The sequence below is a fragment of the Rhagoletis pomonella genome, unplaced genomic scaffold (assembly GCF_013731165.1).
Source record: "Rhagoletis pomonella isolate Grant_MI unplaced genomic scaffold, Rhpom_1.0 Rhpom_scaffold_01192, whole genome shotgun sequence".
Taxonomy (NCBI): domain Eukaryota; kingdom Metazoa; phylum Arthropoda; class Insecta; order Diptera; family Tephritidae; genus Rhagoletis; species Rhagoletis pomonella.
In genome coordinates, this window is record NW_023459746.1 from 2,334 (window position 1) to 22,231 (window position 19,898).

The 19,898-nt window shown below is 48.0% G+C and overlaps 1 protein-coding gene across 1 annotated transcript; it reads right to left on the minus strand.

Moving 5' to 3' along the window:
- Positions 1-18,413: 18,413 nt before the first annotated feature.
- Positions 18,414-19,472, minus strand: LOC118752057. The gene has a single exon (XM_036486907.1). The coding sequence runs from the start codon at positions 19,470-19,472 to the stop codon at positions 18,414-18,416; it is 1,059 nt and encodes a 352-aa protein (XP_036342800.1).
- Positions 19,473-19,898: the final 426 nt, after the last annotated feature.

Below are 19,898 nucleotides of genomic sequence, written 5' to 3' on the forward strand. Positions count from 1 at the left end.
AAATTTAAAAAATAGTTAAACATTTATGAACTGCAAACGGATAGTGTAAAGTTTACAAACAGCAAAATTTATGAATAGCGACAATTGCTTTAGGGTGAATATCTATGAACAATAGGCCAAAGCAGTTCGTCAATAACTGAGGTAAAATGGATTCCGCGGAACTTTCCAAAATTATAAGAAAGCAACAGGAGGTAATCAATAAGCTACAGCAGAAGCAGGCACAGATGCAGCAACAACGAGAAGTGCCACAAAATTAGAAGCTTCACACCCAGTAGCCGCAACTGCTCGTTCTTAGCGACGATAAAACAATAAGTCACTTTCGTCAACTAAAGCCATTCGGCGGGTCGAAAGGTGACAACCTACTCGCCTTCGTCATCGTTGTTGGCTAAATTGCAATCAAAGGGAAACTAAGCGGCAGAAAGGTGCGTCCAACAACTTGTATACCGTAGCAACAGGGCGGAGGTCAAGCAGCGTCTAAAGCAGGAAACCTTATGCACACCACAGCCGGTTCTACGTAATGGAATGATTCGGAACTTACCTGATCAAGGATTATCTAACCTAGTTTAGGTCTGCGGAATCCATCAAACGTTGTACATTTATGGGGCTGCATCTGCTCCGTACTCTTCTACTCTGGGCTGACATAGAGTCAAAACCAGGGCCAGAAATATACACCTGCTGTGTATGAAAGAGACGCTTGCATGAAAACTCCACCTGGGTCAAGTGCGAGGGCGAGTTGGCACACAATTGGTCTCCTAAGGCACACAAAGGTGTTGCAAATCAGCTGCAACGGGGTTCAGAGCAAGATCGAGGAGATAACCGTCATGGGTCGGCATGGAATATTAATAGCTGCGGCCACGAGGCGAATCTGCACAGCAACTCTACTTAGTTGAATTGCGCCGGATACAATGTTCACCGTCGATATCGCAAGCGAGATAATGATGGGGGCCTAGTATTTATTTTTTTTTGCCTAAGACTATGAGAAACCCATCCAAAACCTACAACCAAAATTTCAAAAAAATCAGTTCAGCCGATCTCGAGCTTTGCGGACACAAAAAACGGCTTTCACAATATGTATATATTAGTATAGATTTCGGAACAAGAATTCGCTGAAGGTGACATTTCTACCATGGAGGAAGCAAAGGCCCACACCATTAAAGAATGGTATACTGTTTCCGCACCCAGAAAAAAGTCAGCTAAAAGTGTTTCTTTCAACACATGATTTGGTAACTTTAACTAAATATTGTAAGTATAACCAACTTACGTGTTGAGAGAAATATATTTAGCTGACTTTTTTCTGGTTGCAAGAAATACTAAAAATTCATAAAAATCACCATTCAAGAAATGGAAAAGAAAGTTTTTTTTATCAAAGCAGCTTAAATCAGTTTACTGCCCACCGCCCCCCGTAGTTCCGCCCCTGAGTACATGTCGTATGGCTGGTCGAGTAATTCACGAAACTACGCTTAAAATTAACGCCCTCAAATTCCCGAATTATTCTTAAAAAAACATTTTTAGAGAACATCCCGCACTAAATAATTTGTAGCTCCGTTATTTGTTCACCAATTTTTAACCGACTTCACAAAACGAAGAAGGTTACAAATTTGTCGGAATATTTTTTTATTTATATTTTTTTTATGTATGTGCCTGCATAACTTTGGACCACGTTTACTGATTTCTATAATTTTTTTTTTTAGGGAAGGTGTTCCTTCACAGGTGGTCCCATATTAATTTGGTTTAAATCCGATCATCTCATCATAAAGAAATTAAAGATAATCTTAAATTTTTATATGAGAATTGAAGTCGTTTTTTTTTGGTTACAAATTACTTGTAGGTTTTTAGATGGCTTTGAAGAATATTCATTATATTTCAAAAAATAATAAGTATTGTGAGGACCTTGTAAATATGCGTAAAATTTTTGGAATAAATTTGAAATTTACACAAATTTTTTAAATGTTTTCCACTTCTACCACAATTTCCGCCACAATCTCAAAGAAGATAGATAGATAGTTGGTTGGGTAAGGCACTGCGACCGGTGGGTCTATTGTGCCCCTAGCTCAACCAGAGTGTCTAAAAACTTCATTATAGACCCCAGGGACAGTGAGTGCATGTGCTCCTCTCGTGGCCAGACGTGCCCTATGCTCCTATACCTCCTGCGCGCAACAGCCTCACACCCAACAAGAAGGTGCAGGGGAGTTTCCCTGGCGGCATCGCAGAAGCGACACAGGTCGCTGGACCAGATTCCTAGTTTGTAAATGTGCCCTCTTAGCATACAGTGGCCAGTCAAAACTCCTGTAATAATCCTCAGTTTATGCTTTGGAAAATTCATGAGTAGCCTGTATCTTGTCAGATTGTAACCTCCTAATAAGCTTTTCGCCCGACGTTGACCCATGGTGTCACGCCAATGCAGTTCCCTCAGTTTGCAATTGTCCCTTCTAAGCATATCCTTTATGGTACTGGGTCCCACTGCCAGAAAGGGCTCAGGTCCTCTCGGGGTCGAGGAAGCGGCTAATCTGGCCAGGTGATCAGCCTCTTCATTTCCTGCAACCCCCATGTGCCCAGGTACCCACACTAGTTGAATTTCATTAACCTCCGCCAGAGCATTAAGCCTCTCGACACACTCCAAAACCAAGGAGGACTTGATCTCGAATGACGAGAGAGCCATAAGTGCCGACTGACTGTCACTTAGTATAAATATCCTTTCATGCCTATAGTTCCTACTCATGTTGATCTCTGCGCACGTACTGATGGCATAAACCTCCGCTTGGAAGATGCTTGGGAATGTTCCCAGGGGCACCGTTAGCTTCAGCCTAGGGCCGTACACGCCTGCTCCAATCCCCGCAGGTGTTTTGGAGCCGTCAGTGTACCACTGTATTGTGCTCGCCTGTATGTGCCTTTACATAATAGAGGCACACCAGGTCACCTTGCTGTAAGTGTAAGTCCTGACCTAAGTAAGTGATATCGTCCCTGGGAAGATGAGCCAGGGGGAGCTGGGTACCTAGCTTGTCCCTGTTCCTGGATGATAACACCTTGCCTTTGCCGAAGCCCTCCCTAGCAAAGTTAAGGAGGGTTCGCTTTGCGACCTGTTCAACTAAGAGGTGCAGTGGCTCGAGTTCCAGCATTACCTCCAGCGCTGCCGTCGGGCATGTGCGCATTGCTCCCGTTATGCAAACACATGCCAGGCGTTGAAGCTTAGAGAGGGTCTGCCTCACCGTAACTAAAGTAGTCCTGGAATACCAAGCCACCGCACCGTAAGTCACTATAGGTCTCACTATCATGGTGTACATCCATCTGAGGATCCTCGGAGTGCACCCCCAGGATTTGCCCGCCCCACATTTGCACACCATCATCGCTCTCGTGGCCTTGGAGGTGATCGCATCAACATGAGCCTTCCACAGAAGCTTGGAGTCCAGGGTAAGCCCCAGATACTTAACCTCTTTGGCGATATTGATGGCGACCCCGTCCAAATGGTTCCTCATCCCCTGAAGATTTCGTTTCTTGGGAAGGGGACTATAGCTATCTTAGAGGGATTGATATTTAAGCCTACGTCTGCGCACCACCTTTTTGCAAGGTTAAGACCTCTTTGGACGATGTCACAGAGAGTACTAGCGAACTTCCCTCTAGCAATAATCACTATGTCGTCCGCATACCCTTGGCACCGGACGCCCTCGTTAGTGAGTAGCTGTAGGAGTTCGTCCACAACTAAGCTCCACAGTAGAGGAGATGATACTCCCCCTTGTGGGCATCCTTTTGTTGTTCGTATCTGAACGACGCTGTTTCGGCAATCCTGGTCTGCAGAAACCTTGCTATCCAGGGCCGGATGGTTGGCTGAACGTCATGTTTCTCAAGAGCTCTGTCAACTCCCGAATGGGAGGCATTATCAAAGGCTCAGTCGATATCGGGGAAGGTACAGAGCACCACCTCATCACACTCAAAGGCCCCTTGTATTTCCTCCGTTAAGGCATACAGCGCAGTGTCCGTGGATCTACCCACTCTTTACGCGTGCTGATTGGAATGCAGAGGGGCTTGTTTCACAGTGTTAAACCTGATCTCATGGTCAATAATTTTCTCCATTGCCTTTAACATAAAGGATGTGAGACTTATCAGCCTGAATGACTTGGCAAGAGAGTAATCTCTCTTACCTACCTTCGGGATAAAGATGACCCTGGCCCTTTGCCACACCTTGGGAATATGGGCCAGCGCTAGACTGTCCCTCATAACATCCACCAGATGTGGAAGTAAGAGCTCTCCTCCCTGCTTCAGCAACATTGGACATATACCATCCACGCCAGGGGCCTTGTACCGTTCGAAGGAGTCCAAAGCCCACCGCACTGTTTGTCGGTTTACAAGGCTTTTAGCCAGCTTCCAGTCCGGTGGGGATGGCCTGTACGCACGGAACATAGCTTCCCCAGCGGTGGAATGGCGTCCGAGAAGTGGGCCGACAGCAGGGCGAGTGCCCTTTCCTGTTCTGTACCTGAAAAAGTCCCATTAGGTAGCCTTATAGCCAATCTGCTGGCTGTGTTGTCCTTTGCCAAAGCTTTATGAAGCCTAGCAGCTGCAGGAGTGGATGCGTTGTTTTCAGAAAAGGTCCTGAAGCTGCTACGCTTGGGCTTTCTAATCTCCTTATTGTACTTTGTCAGACTGACTGAGTATTCCTCCCAGTTCCCGGTGCGCTTTGCCCTGTTGAACAGTCTGCGCACCTCTTTTCTAAAAACCGAGTGTTCCCGTGACCACCAGGGAGACTGAGCCTTCCCCTTAGGCTTTGACACGGGACAGCTGGACGTAACGGCATCTAAGATTGTGCCGTTCAGCCTATTAACCCTGTCTTCTAACGCTATACAATCTGCCTTTCTAATCTGTACCTCTATTCTTGGTAGGTTCAGTCCAAGTACCTCTTCATATTTGGCCCAGTCTGTCTTCCTGGGGTTTCTCTTAGGGTAACCTCTCAGACAAGCAGCTCCCAGTGCAAACCGGACAATCCTGTGATCCGACAGCGAAGGCTCAGATGAGACTTTCCACTGGATGATCAAAGGGCTGGCCAGTCTTTTGCTGATAGTGATGTCAAGAACTTCCTCTCTGACCCTAGTAATGAACGTCGGTTCATTACGGACATTATGAATGCTCAGGTCTTCACTTATAATATATTCTAAGAGGCACTCTCCCCTGCGGTTAGTGTCCGAACTGCCCCACTCCATATTGTAGGCGTTTGCATCGCAGCCTAGAATGACAGGAAGTCGTCTCCTGCGGCAGAATTCCAGAAGCTGCTGCACCTCAAGGGGCGGCACGTTGGCGTTGTCCCCCGGAAAGTAGGCTGCAGCCAAGACCACCTCCATCTCTCTGCCATCAACTTTCAAGGTAGTCTGGACCGCTACCAGATCCTGTGTTAGAAACTCTGTAATGCAGAAATAATTAATATTATTTTCCAGCACTACACACGCTCTGGGCCTCTCGCAGGAGAGGTCCCAAATTACCTTATTGTCATTGTGGTTAAGGCCCCTCACCTGGCCCTTGTAGGTCCACGGTTCCTGTATTAGCAGTATACCAAGTTCCTCCGTGGCAAACCTGCTCGCAATGACCGCCGAGGCGGTCACCGCGTGATGCAGGTTGACCTGGGCTACCTCTACTGCTAGTGCCTTCAGGCGCATCTGGGGAAGACCACCGAGATAGTGTGCACCGGCGGGATGTCCTCCCCCCTTTTTGTGCATAGCTCGGGTCCCTTCCACCCCTCAATAGCCGGAGCCTTTTCTGCCAGCCAGGCTGCAGTCCGCTCAGCCTTGCTGTCTACAAGGAGCATGCCTGACCTGAAGAACACCCCACAGAACACCAGAGGGTGCTTCCACCCTTTTAGGACCTCGTCCATGATCACATCCTGGAGTCTGGTTAGGTCCTCAGGGCATAGGGCAACTGCAGGGTAATCACAGGGCAGCACAGCCACCCGGATGCCTTTAAGAGCATCAGAATAGCTGGGCTGCTGAGCGGTTCCTTCCTGAGGCTGACCTTGGCCCGTAGACCCAACAAGGCCCCTAGACTCTGTCTGAGGGGGTGTAGGCCCCCGCTGCCGCTTGGGGGACGGTGGCTGCGGTGGTGTAACCTGTAAGCACGTTCGCTTTGCTGTACCTGTGGAAGTTGCTGTTGAGTTACCTTTGGGTTCCCCGCCTCTCCGCCAGTGGCCGGCGCGGGTCTCTGCTGCTGTTGCCCGCCTCTCTGCTTTTCAGCAGGCGCGGGTCTCTGTTGCTGTTGCCCGCCTCTCTGCTTTTCAGCAGGCGCGGGTCTATGTTGCTGTTGCCCGCCTCTCTGCTTTTCAGCTTTTCAGTTCACCTGGGTTGCTGCTATGCTGCCTAACAGCGGTAGCAGCTCTATTTCCTCTGCGCTTGCGCTCTTCTCGCTCACGTTCTTCTCGCTCTACCTCCTGCCGTACTTCCGCCATAGTACGGGCTTCATTAGTAGATTTCCCCTGCCAAAGGTACCTAAGATACCATTTAACTCCCGACCCACCAAGACCAGCTCGATGGTGGTCGTCAAGGGGGGGAGTGGAGGAGGTCTGCACCTGCGAATGCGCTTCTTTCTCTCCTGTACGTGCCACCCTGACTCATGCGACGCTGTGGAGTACTGGCTGGGAGACCTACGGTGCCTACTGGCGGAACGGTGCCCGCTGCTGGAGCCATGCCTGCTCTCCGAGCGACGCCGGCCCCTGGACCGGCGACGACTCTCGGAGCGGTCACGACTCCTGGAGCGACGCCGACCTTCAGTCCGCTGCCTGCTTGCGGAGCGATGCCTGTTCTTCAGGAGAGATGCACCTGCTCCCTTGAGGCCTTCCGAAAGGGGCTGCACCTGATCCACGCTGCCACTGCTGGTGCTTGGCTTTTCGTCATCTCTGGCGTGCTCAATGAAGAGGGCAGCCTCTTCTTCGGTCAGGCTCTCAAGGAAGCTGCCCCTGCGCCTGGTGCCTTTACCCCCGCCAAGCATGTTACTGCCGTTCGTGGCCGTTGCTGTTTTTAGTGCTCCTGTTGCTGAACTCGCAGCAGTTGCTGTAGTTGTTGCTGTTGCTGTAGTAGCTGCTGTTAACGCTGTTGCTGCTGTAGCAGCAATAATTGCAGTTGTGGCAGTTGCTGACGTTGTAGCTGTAGCTGTCGGTGTTTTTGCGCTGGTTTTCGCGCCTGGTTTAGCATTTTTTCCTGCTGTTGGTTTTGTTGTATTTGTTGTTGTTTTTAAAAGTTTAGTTGTATTCATCTTGTTCGTACGACTGCCTGCTCGACGCGGCGAGCTCAGCAGTCAAGTCACTAGAAGGGGATCTTATCTGGTCCGCCGCGCCAGCGCCCCATGTCGCGGTAAGGCCACCGTAACTCCTCGATGCGGCCCGGTGTCTAAGAGGCGCCGTTCTAATACAGCCGGACTATACCCTCCTGGCTGCAAGCCGTCCAATAGGAACCCTGGACTAGGAGGTGGCAGTTCTTGGTCACCGTTCGCCGGCAGCCCTGATCTGGAGAAAAGGCAGCGCAGAAGCGACGAGCGCGTCTACGATGCCCCAGACCAGAAAAGGGCTGGTCAGCGATTCAGCTAAGCCCCCGCACCAACGGCAAGTTGCCTGCCCTACCGAGGGTGATAGATCCTATAGTTATTACCAAAAAAAAAGTGTTTTATTCTGAGCAAAACTAGGTACCATTTATAAAAATCAATGGACAAATTCTGATGTTATGAATTTTCTAAACAAATTTCCAAACTTACTTCCATGTAATTTCACAGGAAATTTGAATCCGTTGGATTGGATTCACTTTAAGGTTTCAATAGTTTGTCTTCTTCTTTTTTTTGGCGTTGTAACCGCCTAAGTGATTTTGGTCGAGTTCAGCAAAGCACGCCAGTCGTTTCTCTTCTGTGCCAGCTGACGCCAATTGTAAAGGCCAAGTGAAGCCAAGTCCTTCTCCACCTGATCTTTCCATCGCAGTGGGGGCCTCCCTATTCCTCTGCTACCACCAGCGGGTTCCGAGTTTAATACTTTCTGAGCTGGAGCTGCACTATGTCCATGTCGTTGTACAGCTCATACAGCTTATCGTTCCATCGTCTGCGGTACTCGCCGTCGCCAACGCGTAAAGGCCCGTAAATCTTCCGCAAAATCTTTCTCTCAAACACTCCAAGAGCCGCCTCATTGGATGTTGTCATTGTCCATGCTTCTGCGCCATATACCAGCACGGGCATGATGAGTGACTTATAGAGCGTGGTTTTCGTACGTCGAGAGAGGACTTTACTCCTGAATTGCCTACTCAATCCAAAGTAGCACCTGTTGGCAAGAGTGATTCTGCGTTGGATTTCAATGCTGATATTATTATCGGTGTTAATGCTGGTTCCCAAGTAAACGAAATTCTCTACTCTCTCCAAATTGTAACTGTCAACAGTGACGTGGGTGCCAAGGCGCGAATGTGCTGACTGTTTGTTTGATGACAGGAGATACTTCGTCTTGTCCTCGTTTACCACCAGACCCATTCGCTTTGCTTCCTTATCCAACTTGGAAAAGGCAGAACAGACTTCGCGGTTTTTGTTACCGATGATGTCGTCATCGGCATAAGCCAGCAATTGCACGCTCTTGTAGTAAATTGTTCCTGAGCGGTTCAGTTCTGCAGCTCTTATTATCTTCTCCAATAACAGATTAAAGAAGTCACATGAAAGGGAGTCGCCGTGTCTGAAACCCCGTTTGGTGATGAACGTCTCGGGGAGGTCTTTCCCAATTCTGACGGAGTTGGTGGTATTGCTCAACGTCATTTTACACAGCCGTATGAGTTTTGAGGGGATGCCAAATTCAGACATAGCGGCGTATAAGTGGTGAGTGTCGATCCTTTCCTCGCGGGTCTTTTCCCAAGATTTGGCGTATTGTGAATACCTGGTCTATGGTGGGTTTTCCAGGGCTAAAGCCACACTGATATGGCCCAATCAGTTCATTGACGGTGGGCTTCAGTCTTTCACACAATACGCTCTATAAGACCTTGTAACCTATGCTTAGAAGGCTGATCCCGTGGTAGTTGGCGCGAATGGCGGGGTCACCTTTCTTGTGGATTGGGCAGAGCACACTTAAATTCCAGTCGTCGGGCATACGTTCATCTGACCATATTCTGCACAAGAGTTGATGCATGCACCTTATCCACTCCTCGCCGCCGTACTTGAATAGCTCAGCTAGCAGGCCGTCAGCTCCAGCAGCTTTGTTGTTTTTCAGTCGCGTTATTGCTATACCTCGTCATAGTCGGGCGGTGGAACGTCGACTCCGTCATCATCGACTGCGGGCTCGGGTTCTTCTTCCCCACAACTTTCCGTGCTGCTACCATTTAGTAGGGCGGAAAAGTGATCTCTCCATAATTTAAGTACGCTCTGGACATCGGTTACTAGGTCGCCATTATTATTCTTACAGGAGTACGCCCTGGTCTTGAAACTTTCCGTAAGTCGCCTAACTCTCTGGTAAAATTTTCGGGTATTCTGCCTGTCGGCCAGCATTTCAAGCTCTTCACATCACGTATTTCGGCCTCTCTCTTCTTATTGCCGCAAATACGTGCGCTCCAAGCCTTCACAGAAGAGATCCTTGGATGTTTCATCCTTCTCTTCCGTCGGGGCATGGGCGCAGATGAGCGAGATGTTGAAGAATCTCGCTTTGATGCGGATTATGGCTAGACGCTCGTCCACCGGGGTGAACGACAGTACTCGGAGACGGAGTCTCTCTCCCACCAAAAATCCAACTCCGAATTTGCGCCCCTTTACATGGCAGCTGTAGTAGACGTCGCAAGGCCCCAGACATTGCTTGCCTTGCCCCGTCCAACGCATTTCTTGGATGGCGGTGATGTCAGCTTTTGTCCTTACGAAGACATCAACCAGCCGGGCAGAGGCGCCTTCCCCATTAAGGGTCCGGACATTCCAGGTGCATTCCCTCAAATCGTAGTCCTTTAAACGTTTGCCGTGGTCGTCATCATACGGGGGGGTCTCATCCGAGGCTTTGCCTTGCTTCTTCACTGGAAGTGGTTTTACGTGGCGGGTCTCAAACCCAGCGCACAACCCATTGCTGGGACGGGGGTGGTTTCGCAACCAAATACACGTTTATATAGCGAGCCGTTTTCTCCATGCAGACACCCGCTTGCAGCCGCACCTATTGGTGAACAGAAGCTGTAGACTTCAGTGAGCCCTTAAACCGAATAAGTCGGAGTGGCCCCACCGAAGCTCCCTCTCTTTCTTCCGTGACCCAAGGCTCCACTTGGATTCGTTACCGCATCTCGCACATGGGTTGCTCACGTTGCCCAGAGTGTGCGAACGAGGACGCAAGAGTCGTTTGTCTAGGAAAATTATAATTTGCTTATTATAAAAAGTGCAATAGCTTAGAAATTGTTTGTGACTTTAACGAACGGTGCCTAGTTTTCCTCAGAATTAAACATTATTTTCAAAGTAATGGCTCTAAAGGCTGATACACATACAACTTTCTTCGCTTTGCTTGATAGTTCTTTGCTTTGACATATAAGATCGATGTAGGCATATGCATGAGTATGCTCACATAAAAAACGTTTGAAGCAAAGCAAAGCAAAACGAAGCAAAATCTTGGGCAACTCTCAACTTTTGCCCGCTTTGGCAATCAGATGTCTACATGTATCTTTTCTCGTGCGCTTGCATTTGCATTTAATGACAAAAATAGGGTAAATAGGAATTTTTATTGCTATTATTAATGCATATTATTATATTGTTATCTATTTTACAGATAAAATATATGGAGGAAAAGGAGAACGCAAAAGCTGTCAAAGCGTTTATTGTAGCATACCTTCTGCGTTTCACGCTTTGTTGTCAAAGTTTGAACTGTCAAGCAAAGCGAGGAAAGTTATATGTGAAGAATGGCCCTTAAGAGACTGTTTTCATTTGAAATTTTGGCAAAACGTATTGTAGAATTGCGAAAAATAATAAAAATTGTTGTAAATTTCAGATTTAATCCAAAAATTTTCCTTATCATTTATTTAAATAGTACACGTATTCTTCTTTCTTAAGACATACACTGGCGGCAGTGTTACCGCTGAAAATTTTTCGAAAGTCGCAAAAAAGTGTCACAGCCGAAAAAAGTGTCTTCAAGTCATTCCAATCGTTTATACCATGTAAATAAAGACTTTCAATATTTTACCTTTCGAAACATATTGGGGCATATTCATAGTCGAAAAAAAATCTACTCTAAGGTTAGTTATAACCGGGGAACGGATTTTTAGGACCTAAACATCTATTAAAAAGGCAAAATAAAATAACGAAATAGGCTATAAAAGGCAAATTTAAATAGCGAAATAGGCAGGAAAAGCCACTAGAAATCGCAAAAGAATGCACTAGAAAAAGACAAAAACCGAAAAACAATTAAAACATACATTTATTTCAGAAATGTTTATTTACAAGTAAAAAAGAAAAACTATGAACTAGTTCCATTATGTGAAAAGTTTCAACTTTGAATCTTGCACTATTTTCTCCATTCGAGTTTTTAACTCACAAAACTTTAATCTCTATAGTTGTAGTAACACTGAACCACAAGATGCATTTTGAAGTTTTCTGGCAGCATTTTCATTAGGTTTTTGCGAAAATAAGTCTTGAATGTACTAAACGTGCTTTCGAACGTGAGTTGAGTGAGTGAGTGAGTGGCGCCCAATTTAAATATCGAACGTTTAAAACCTTCATAATATCAGGAATAAGGGCTTTTTCCTTGCCCTTTAAAACTAAAGGCCAGTATGCAGCTCTCAAAAAACGGACAAGAAAACAATTGCCATTATTTCGTGTGTGTGTCCAAGGAATTTTGATATCTGATACTTCACAACCTGTTGCCTCACTCTTTCCTCAAGAAATAATGGAACGGGCATATATTTCTGTCGCAAACATGGGTTGCCTTGTGCTCTTTTTTCACAAAAAAACTTTTGAAAACCTACTAGAAAGCGTTGCAAATTTCTAAAGAACTGCGTACTGCCTTAAGAAAATTTGACACACGAAAATTTTTAAGCCATTTATTGTACGTTATTTTATATCGAGTTTGTGCTTTTCTTGAGAGCTGCATACTGGCCTTTAAGGTAGAAAAGGCAAAAACAGGAAAATATCTTAAAAAAGGCAATATCAAATGTGTATGTATGGAATTAATGAAAGCTAAATCGTGGACATTCTTAATCGAGTATACTCTATCCCTTCAGCAGAAAAAAGGCAATTTCTATAAAATCCGTTCCCTGTTTATAACTTTTTGACATAGTTTTCGACGGAAAATCATCATCATCACAATTGGTCTCTTAAGCCACACAAAGGTATTACAAATCAATTGCAATGGACTTCAGAGAAAGATCGAGGAGATAATCGTCTTCATGCGTCGTCATGGAATATTAATAGCTGCGGTCAAGAGACGAATCTGCACAGAAACTCAACTTTGTTGAATTGCGCCGGATACAATGTTCACCATCGATATCGCGAGCGAGATAATGGTGGGGGCCTAGTATTTATTTTTTTTTGCCTAAGACTGAGAAACCCATCCAAAACCTACAACCAAAATTTAAAAAAAATCAGTACAGCCGATCTCGAGCTTTGGGGACACAAAAAAAACGGCTTTCACAATATGTATATATTAGTATAGATTTCGGCATAAGATTTCACTGAAGGTGACATTTCTACCATGGAGGAAGCAAAGACTCACACCATTAAAGGATGGTATACTGTTTCCGCACCCGGAAAAAGTCAGCTAAAAGTATTTCTTTCAACACATGATTTAAACAAAATTTTGTAAGTGTAATCAAATTATGTGTTTAGAGAAATATATTTAGCTGACTTTTTTCTGGTTGCAAGAAACTTTAAAAATTCATAAAAATGCAAGAAATGGAAAAGAAAGTTTTTTTATCAAAACATCTTAAATCAGTTTACTGCTCTCAACAAACCCACTGCCCCCCGTAGGTCCGCCCCTGAGTACATGTCGTATGGCTGGTCGAGTAATTCACGAAACTACGCTTAAAATTAACGCCCTCAAATTCCTGACTTATTCTTAAAAAACATTTTTAGAGAACTTGTAACCAAGCGTTTTTGCTTGCCTCGATGCTTCTTCTAAAATGCTGGGGTATACTCGCCGTGTCATGGTTCGTTACAATAAATTTGTAGTTTCGGGGCTCTGGTAAATCGTACGTTATTATTTAATTTTCCTTAATTTCTATAAAAGAACATATATCAAATAACAATTTGACACATTCGGTAGCGTCACTTGCAGTGACGGGTAACGGCTCCTTGTTCCGTTAAGAGCCCGTTAGGTTGTAGTGGCGTGACTTTGGTACTGGTGGGCAGCGCTCTGCTGACGCCGCTGAGTGGCACGCTGCTAACGTCTATAAGCGGTGTTCTGGCCGCGTCGGTATGTAGCGCTCTTGCAAGGTGGGTTGCGCTCTGGTCGTGCCGGTGAATGGCGTTCTAACAACTCTGGTGACGCCGGTAGGTGGCGCTCTTGTAATGCGGAGGGTAGCGCTCTGGCCACGCCGATGTGTGGTGCTCCGGTGACGCCGGGAGTAATATTTTACTCGCGCCGCTGGGCTGCCCTCTGCGGCGTTGACAAGTGGCGCTCTATTCGCGCCGGAGAGTATCGCGCTAATGACGCTGGAGAGTATCGTTCTACTCGCGCCGTTGGGCGGCGCTCTGGCGACGTTGATAAGTGGCGCTCTGTTCGCGACGGAGAGTCGCTCTAGTGGCGCTGTTGACGCCGCTCTGCTGACGGCGGTGAGAAGCGCTCTTGTAGGCGCTGTCGATGTCCATCTGCTAACGGCGGTGCTGACTACGGGCGTGCGGATGTCGCCCGTACGTGGTTCCACGAGAGGCTGTGGTGAGAGCGTGTGTAGCTTATGGCGCTGCCACTGGGAAGGTGACGTCCAGCCCGACGCTCAAGCCGGTGCAGAAGAAATCACCCTACCAGCAGCTGTTGCAGAAGTGGAATCAGGCCCGACGCTCGAGCCGGTGCGGAAGAAGTCAGTTCTTGCCAGTAGCCGTATGTTGACGACCACAGTCTCGTGCTGACTGCCTCGTTTCTTGTCGCGCTACTTCTTTACTAGGCTATGTGCTTGATGTTGCTGTGTGATGTTGCGTTGCTATGGCAGCGAAGAGGTTGTCGAGTGTTGCTATGACTTGTGTTGCCGTGGTTTGCTGCGTGGCCAGTTGCGCTGACTTGTGTTGCTTTGGGTTGACTGGTTTGGTTGTTGGTGCGTAAGTTTGTGTGGGCTTAATTCCCTGGGGACATTTAGTCCTCACACTCCCCCTCTACTTGGTGGTCTGGAACTCCCTTGGCTCCTGGGTGGATGTGCGCGGTTGAATGGTTGGTTGGAGTGACGTATAAATTTAACATTGGTTAATTAATTCAATTATTCACTTGGTCTTTCCCCTTTTTTTTCTTTTCTTAATAGTCTCCTTGTTCTTGTATGGCCTCGCTGGTATGATATGCTTTTAGTTCCGCGATACTGGCCGTTTTTTCTCTCCCTCCATCGGTCTTGCATAACTGGACGATCACAGGTGATATGTATCTCAGGATTTTGTAACGACCGCAATATTTGGGTCCAATTTCGCTGCGAATCCGTCCGCAGCCTTAGATAGATGGTGTTCCTTGACGAGGACTAGTTCGCCAACCCTAGGAAACCATTTTCGCTGTCTGAGGTTGTAGAGGCGGGCCTGGTCCTTCGCCGCTCTCTCCATGTTTTGCCGGACAATCCTGAATGCCTCCTGCATCCTGCTGGACTTCTCCTCGGCAGTAGGGGGAATAGTGCCCGTCCCAATGTTGATCTCATCAAAGAGCGCTCCAGGTAGTCGTGGCTCACGGGCTTGGACGAGAAAAGCTGTGCTGTACCCAGTAGAGGCGATGACGCCGGTATTTATGGCTAGCTCAATTTCGGTGAGGAGGTCATCCCATCGCTGGTGTTGCGATCTGGTGAGTTGAGCTATGATTCGCTTGACCGTCCGGTTAGCGCGTTCCGTTGGGTTCTCCTGGGGGCGTGTATGGCGCGGTAAACTGTTGTCGTATTCCCATCTCTTGGAGGTAGCGTTGCCACAGCGTGCTGGTGAACTGGACGCCGTTGTCCGGGATGAGTATCTTCGGAACGCCAAATCTCGCTAGGATTCGTTCTCTGAATGCACGGCGTAGTCCTTCTGCCGTGGCACGTCTCATTGTGACTATCTCTACCCATTTGCTGAAGCGCTCGAAGAATACCAATATCCTGGTGTTGCCATGTGTAGATCGCGGTAGGGGTCCGACGAAGTCTGTGCAGACCGTTGCGAAGGGCTCCGAAACCACCTGTGACAGCATTTTGCCCGCTGGTTTCTGTTGACCTTCCTTGTATTTTTTGCAGAAATCGCACTGGCGTACGTGGCGGCTGATATCTCGAAACATACCTGGCCAATAATATCGGTTGGCAATCCGCGCCACTGTCCGCCGGATGCCCATGTGGCCGGAGCTGGGTACATCGTGGTTCTCCTGTAGCACCCGCTGGCGAAGGTGGGTTGGTACGCATAACTTCCAGGGCACTGCTTCCTCATCCTGGCTTCGGCACGGGATATGGCGGTAGAGTTGTCCGTCCTGCACCATATATTCCGCGTATTTTTCCGGATTGGCGTACTTCGCCCAAGCGCTTATGCCACCACTTGCATCGTGGTTCCGTCGTTATCGCTTGTGGAGGGTCTCCTGTGGGTGCCGTGAAAGTGCGTCCGCGACCAGGTTGAGCTTCCATTTTCGATATTCTGTATCAAACGTATGCTGTTGCAATTCTAGGGCCCACCTCGCTATACGGCCCGAAAGGCTCTCGATCGAGTTCACCCACTTCAGCGACATGTGTTCGGTGATCACCTTGAATCCGTATCCCTCTAGGTAGGGCCTCATCTTCTGGATTCCCTAAACGATGGCAACACACTCCTTCTCTGTGGGCGAGTAGTTGGCCTCCGCTTTGTTTAATTTCCTGCTGGCATAAGATATTACGCGGTCGCCTCCTTCTAACTCTTGTGTCAGTACCGCTCCCAGGCCAAAGTTACTAGCGTCCGTCTGTAGGGTGCATTGCTTGTTAAAATCCAGACACGCGAGTACGGGGGCCTCGGTGAGCTTCCGCTTGAGGGTGTTGAAAGCCTCTTGTTGTTCGACTCCCCACTTCCAATGCTTACCCTTTTCCAGGAGTGCAGTTAGTGGTTGGCTTAACGTGGCGAAATCGGACACGAAGCGACGGTACAACGAGGCTATCCCGAGGTACTGGCGTACTTCCTTCACGTTAGACGGTGGTTTTATTTCTTGGATTCCCTTGCCACTGACCACATGATCCAAGTATCGGAGTTCCTTCTTGAAGAAGTCGCACTTCTCGGGGTTGATACGGAGATTCGCGCGTTGTAGTCGTGACAGTACTTCTCGTAGGTTTTGTACGTGTTCCTCGAAGATGGAGCCTATGACGATGATGTCGTCTAGGTAGGCGAAAGCGTGGGGTTCCATTTCTGGGCCGATGACCTGGTCGAGTGCTCTCTGAAATGTTGCTGGCGCGGAGTGCAAGCCAAACTGCATGACGCGCCATTGAAATAGTCTGCTCCCCGGTACGGTGAAGGCGGTGTATGGACGACTGTTCGGTCCCAGGGGTATCTGCCAGTAGCCGTTTTTGAGGTCTAGGCTTCTGATATACTTAGCCCTACGTAACTTGTCCAGTATCTGTTGTATTCTGGGTAAGGGGTATGCGTCAGGTACTGATCGGGCATTTAGTTGCCGATAATCCACACACAGCTTCCACTTGCCGTTTTTCTTCCGAGCCAACACGATGGGCGCGCTATGCGGGCTACAGGAGGGTTCGATGCACCCTTTGGAGAGAAGCTCGTCGATCTCTGCGTTGATGATGGCCTGCATCGCTGGGTTGCGCGGAAAGTACCGCTGCTTGATGGGGCGGGCGTCGGTCATGACGATCCTGTGCTCCACCACGTTGGCCACTCCGCTCATGGTTTCAAACTTCTCTAGTTCTTCCGCTAGGAAGACGCGTATTCGTGTTGCATCGTCTGTATGGTTACCGCGTGGCATCCCCGCGGAAGTGCGCTCATCGACGCTCCCACTGTGGTCGTCATGGTCTACTCTGTTGACCCTCTCGCTCCTGGATCGGCCTTTCCGTCGGTGCTTCCTCGTAGCCGCCCCCTGCGGGGTGGTATTACTTACTGTGGGTGAGGTGCTATTCTCCGTGGTTTGTGACGTAATGGGCGGTGCCGGCTGTGTAGTCGGTTCGGTGAGTACGACGTGTTGACCGCCGCAGGATACTGCAGCTCCCATGCTTCCCAACGTGTCCAGGCCGAGCATGAGGACGTCTATTGCACCTGGCATGATGTATATCACTGCGTGGTGAATCGCTCGTCCGAGACGAATCTCGATCTTCATGGCCTCGAAAACGTTGCTACTGGTACCGTCGGCCATGTGTACTTTGAGGGCTACCGTTATTCTTTCTCCGCTTCCTACGGTTGCCACATATTCCGCTAGGGTGGTGGATATGAAACTCTTCGAGGCGCCGGTATCGATGACGGCCTCGACTTGCTCCCTACCCAAGTAGACCAGGGCGTACACTCGACCGTGGTCTTGACGCATGGTTATGGGCGTATCGACGCTGGGTTCGGTGGGCTCACCGCGCCGTGTTCTTGGTAGAGCCCTCCGCCGTTTCCCTGACGCCGGCGACAGCATTCACTCGTACGGACATTGGCCCGACCGCACTCCCAACAGAATAACTTCCGTGCATTGCGACATCGCCTGGCATAGTGCCTTTCCTGTCCACATCTCCTGCATACGTTGTTGGGGTCGAAGCTCTGATTCGTGGATAGGCCACGACGCTGTGTGTTCGCCGCTGAGTGGTGTGATGTGACTGGCGGTTGCGTGGTGGTCCTCATCGGGTTGTCGCCGGTGACATGCCTTGCCACCTCTCGTCGTGGTGGTTCCTCCGTCCGTGTGTAGTTTCCACTAAAGTAAAACGAGGTTCTTGATTTTAAATTCCATCAGTTTTATTTGCGCGACAATTCTACTCTACTTGACAGTTTGATGCTGACTGACATAAGAATATATTATATATTACATATACAGCAGCGGCTGCAAGCAAAGCCAGAGATTGGTGAAGAGAATAGCGGGAGATTCCTTGGAAAATGTCCGTTCCCTTTGGTACTCAAAATAACAATAAGGCTGCCAGATTGTACATGCCGCCCCCAATGCTGAGCCCAGCATTATGAACCGAAGCGCCTCTGATTTGCTATGACATCGTTTCTGATCTGGTTTGATGTAGGTTGTGGGTTTCACCTATAATAAGGTAAGAGATAAAAGGTTAAGTGTGTGCAAGAGTGCTAGTTAAGCAGAGTAGTATCCCTCGCTTCGCTGGTAGATGGTATTGGCAATCGACAAATTTTCGTTACCGAACGCTTATAAAGGCCGTGTTGGGTACGAACAGTAACTACTCGTACAAGTTGGTCTGATCCTGGACCAACCATTGAGTGGGGGGTAGTTTATCATCTTTCACCAAAACCAGCTCGTTTACACAGAGATTTGGCTCCTCCTGCCTCCATTTTGGTCGTGCTTGCAAATGAGAGAGCCAGTCTGCTGACCATCTGGTCCAAAATTGTTGTACCAATCGCTGCATATCAAAATACTGCGCTGTAAGGGATTTTCTATCAGGAGTGGTTTCAGGTGGTGAAAGTAAGGCGTCCCCGACCAAGAAGTGCCCCGGAGTTAACACAAAGAGGTCATCGGGGTCGGATGTCAGCGGGCACAAGGCCCTTGAATTAAGGCAGGCTTCGATCCTTGCCAGGGTTGTGGACAGCTGCTCGTAGGTTAGTCTTGTTCCGCCGATAATGCGTTTTAGATTATATTTGATGGATTTTACATTAGCCTCCCACAGCCCGCCAAAATTTGGAGAGTACGGGGGGCTGAAATGCCAATTTATGTTTTGTACGGCTAATTGAGGTACAATATCACGCTCAACTTCTTCGACAAATCGCCTTTGATTAATTTTCAAAATTTTATCAGCTCCAACAAAATTGGTGCCGCAGTCGCTATACAAGTCCTGATATATCCCACGGCGGGCAATGAAACGCTGTAACGCCCATAAAAAATGCTCCGTTGTCATGCCAGTAACTGCCTCTATATGCACCGCCTTCGTAGCCAGGCATATGAATATGGCTATATAACCCTTGTAAACCGTATGACCGCGATGTTTTGACGATTTCAGCTCGATGGCCCCCGTGTAATCAACACCTGTTGCGTAGTAAGCGCGTTGAGGAGGGTTAACGCGTTGCGTGGGTAAATCTCCCATTAATTGTGTAGTGGGCTGTGGGTTATTACGAAAGCACTTGATGCAATTTTTAAGATGGTTGCGCACCGTTTTGCGCGCATGTATGATCCAAAATTGTTTTCGGATGGTACAAAGTGTTAATTGGATACCACCGTGTAGGGTATTGAAATGAGCGTTGTCAATAATTAACTTCGTTACATGGTGGTTACTCGGCAATATCATTGGGTGTCGTTGGTCGTAAGGGAGAAGAGAATGCTTAAGCCGACCGCGTACACGAAGAACTTTTCTTTCTCCGAGAAACGGCGTTAAGCTGACGAGTTTGCTGCTATTTGGCACAACTTGTTTGGTTTCGATCAAATGTATTTCTGTTCGAAAAGCTTCTTGTTGCACCAGTCGAACGATACAAACCAAACTTTGTTGTAACTCACTTGGAGTCAGTGGGCCACCTTTTGGTCCCTCGTGGTTAATTTTACGCTGAAGATTATAATAAAATCGTAACATCCAAGCGGTGATGCGTTGAAGTTTCTTAAGTGAAGAAAAACGTTGTACAAACGATGAGATTGCAACAACTGCATGAACATGAACTTTAGCCGGTTTTTCTTCCAGTGTTGTATCACCGACATCTAACGCGTTAATTGAGCAAGTTGG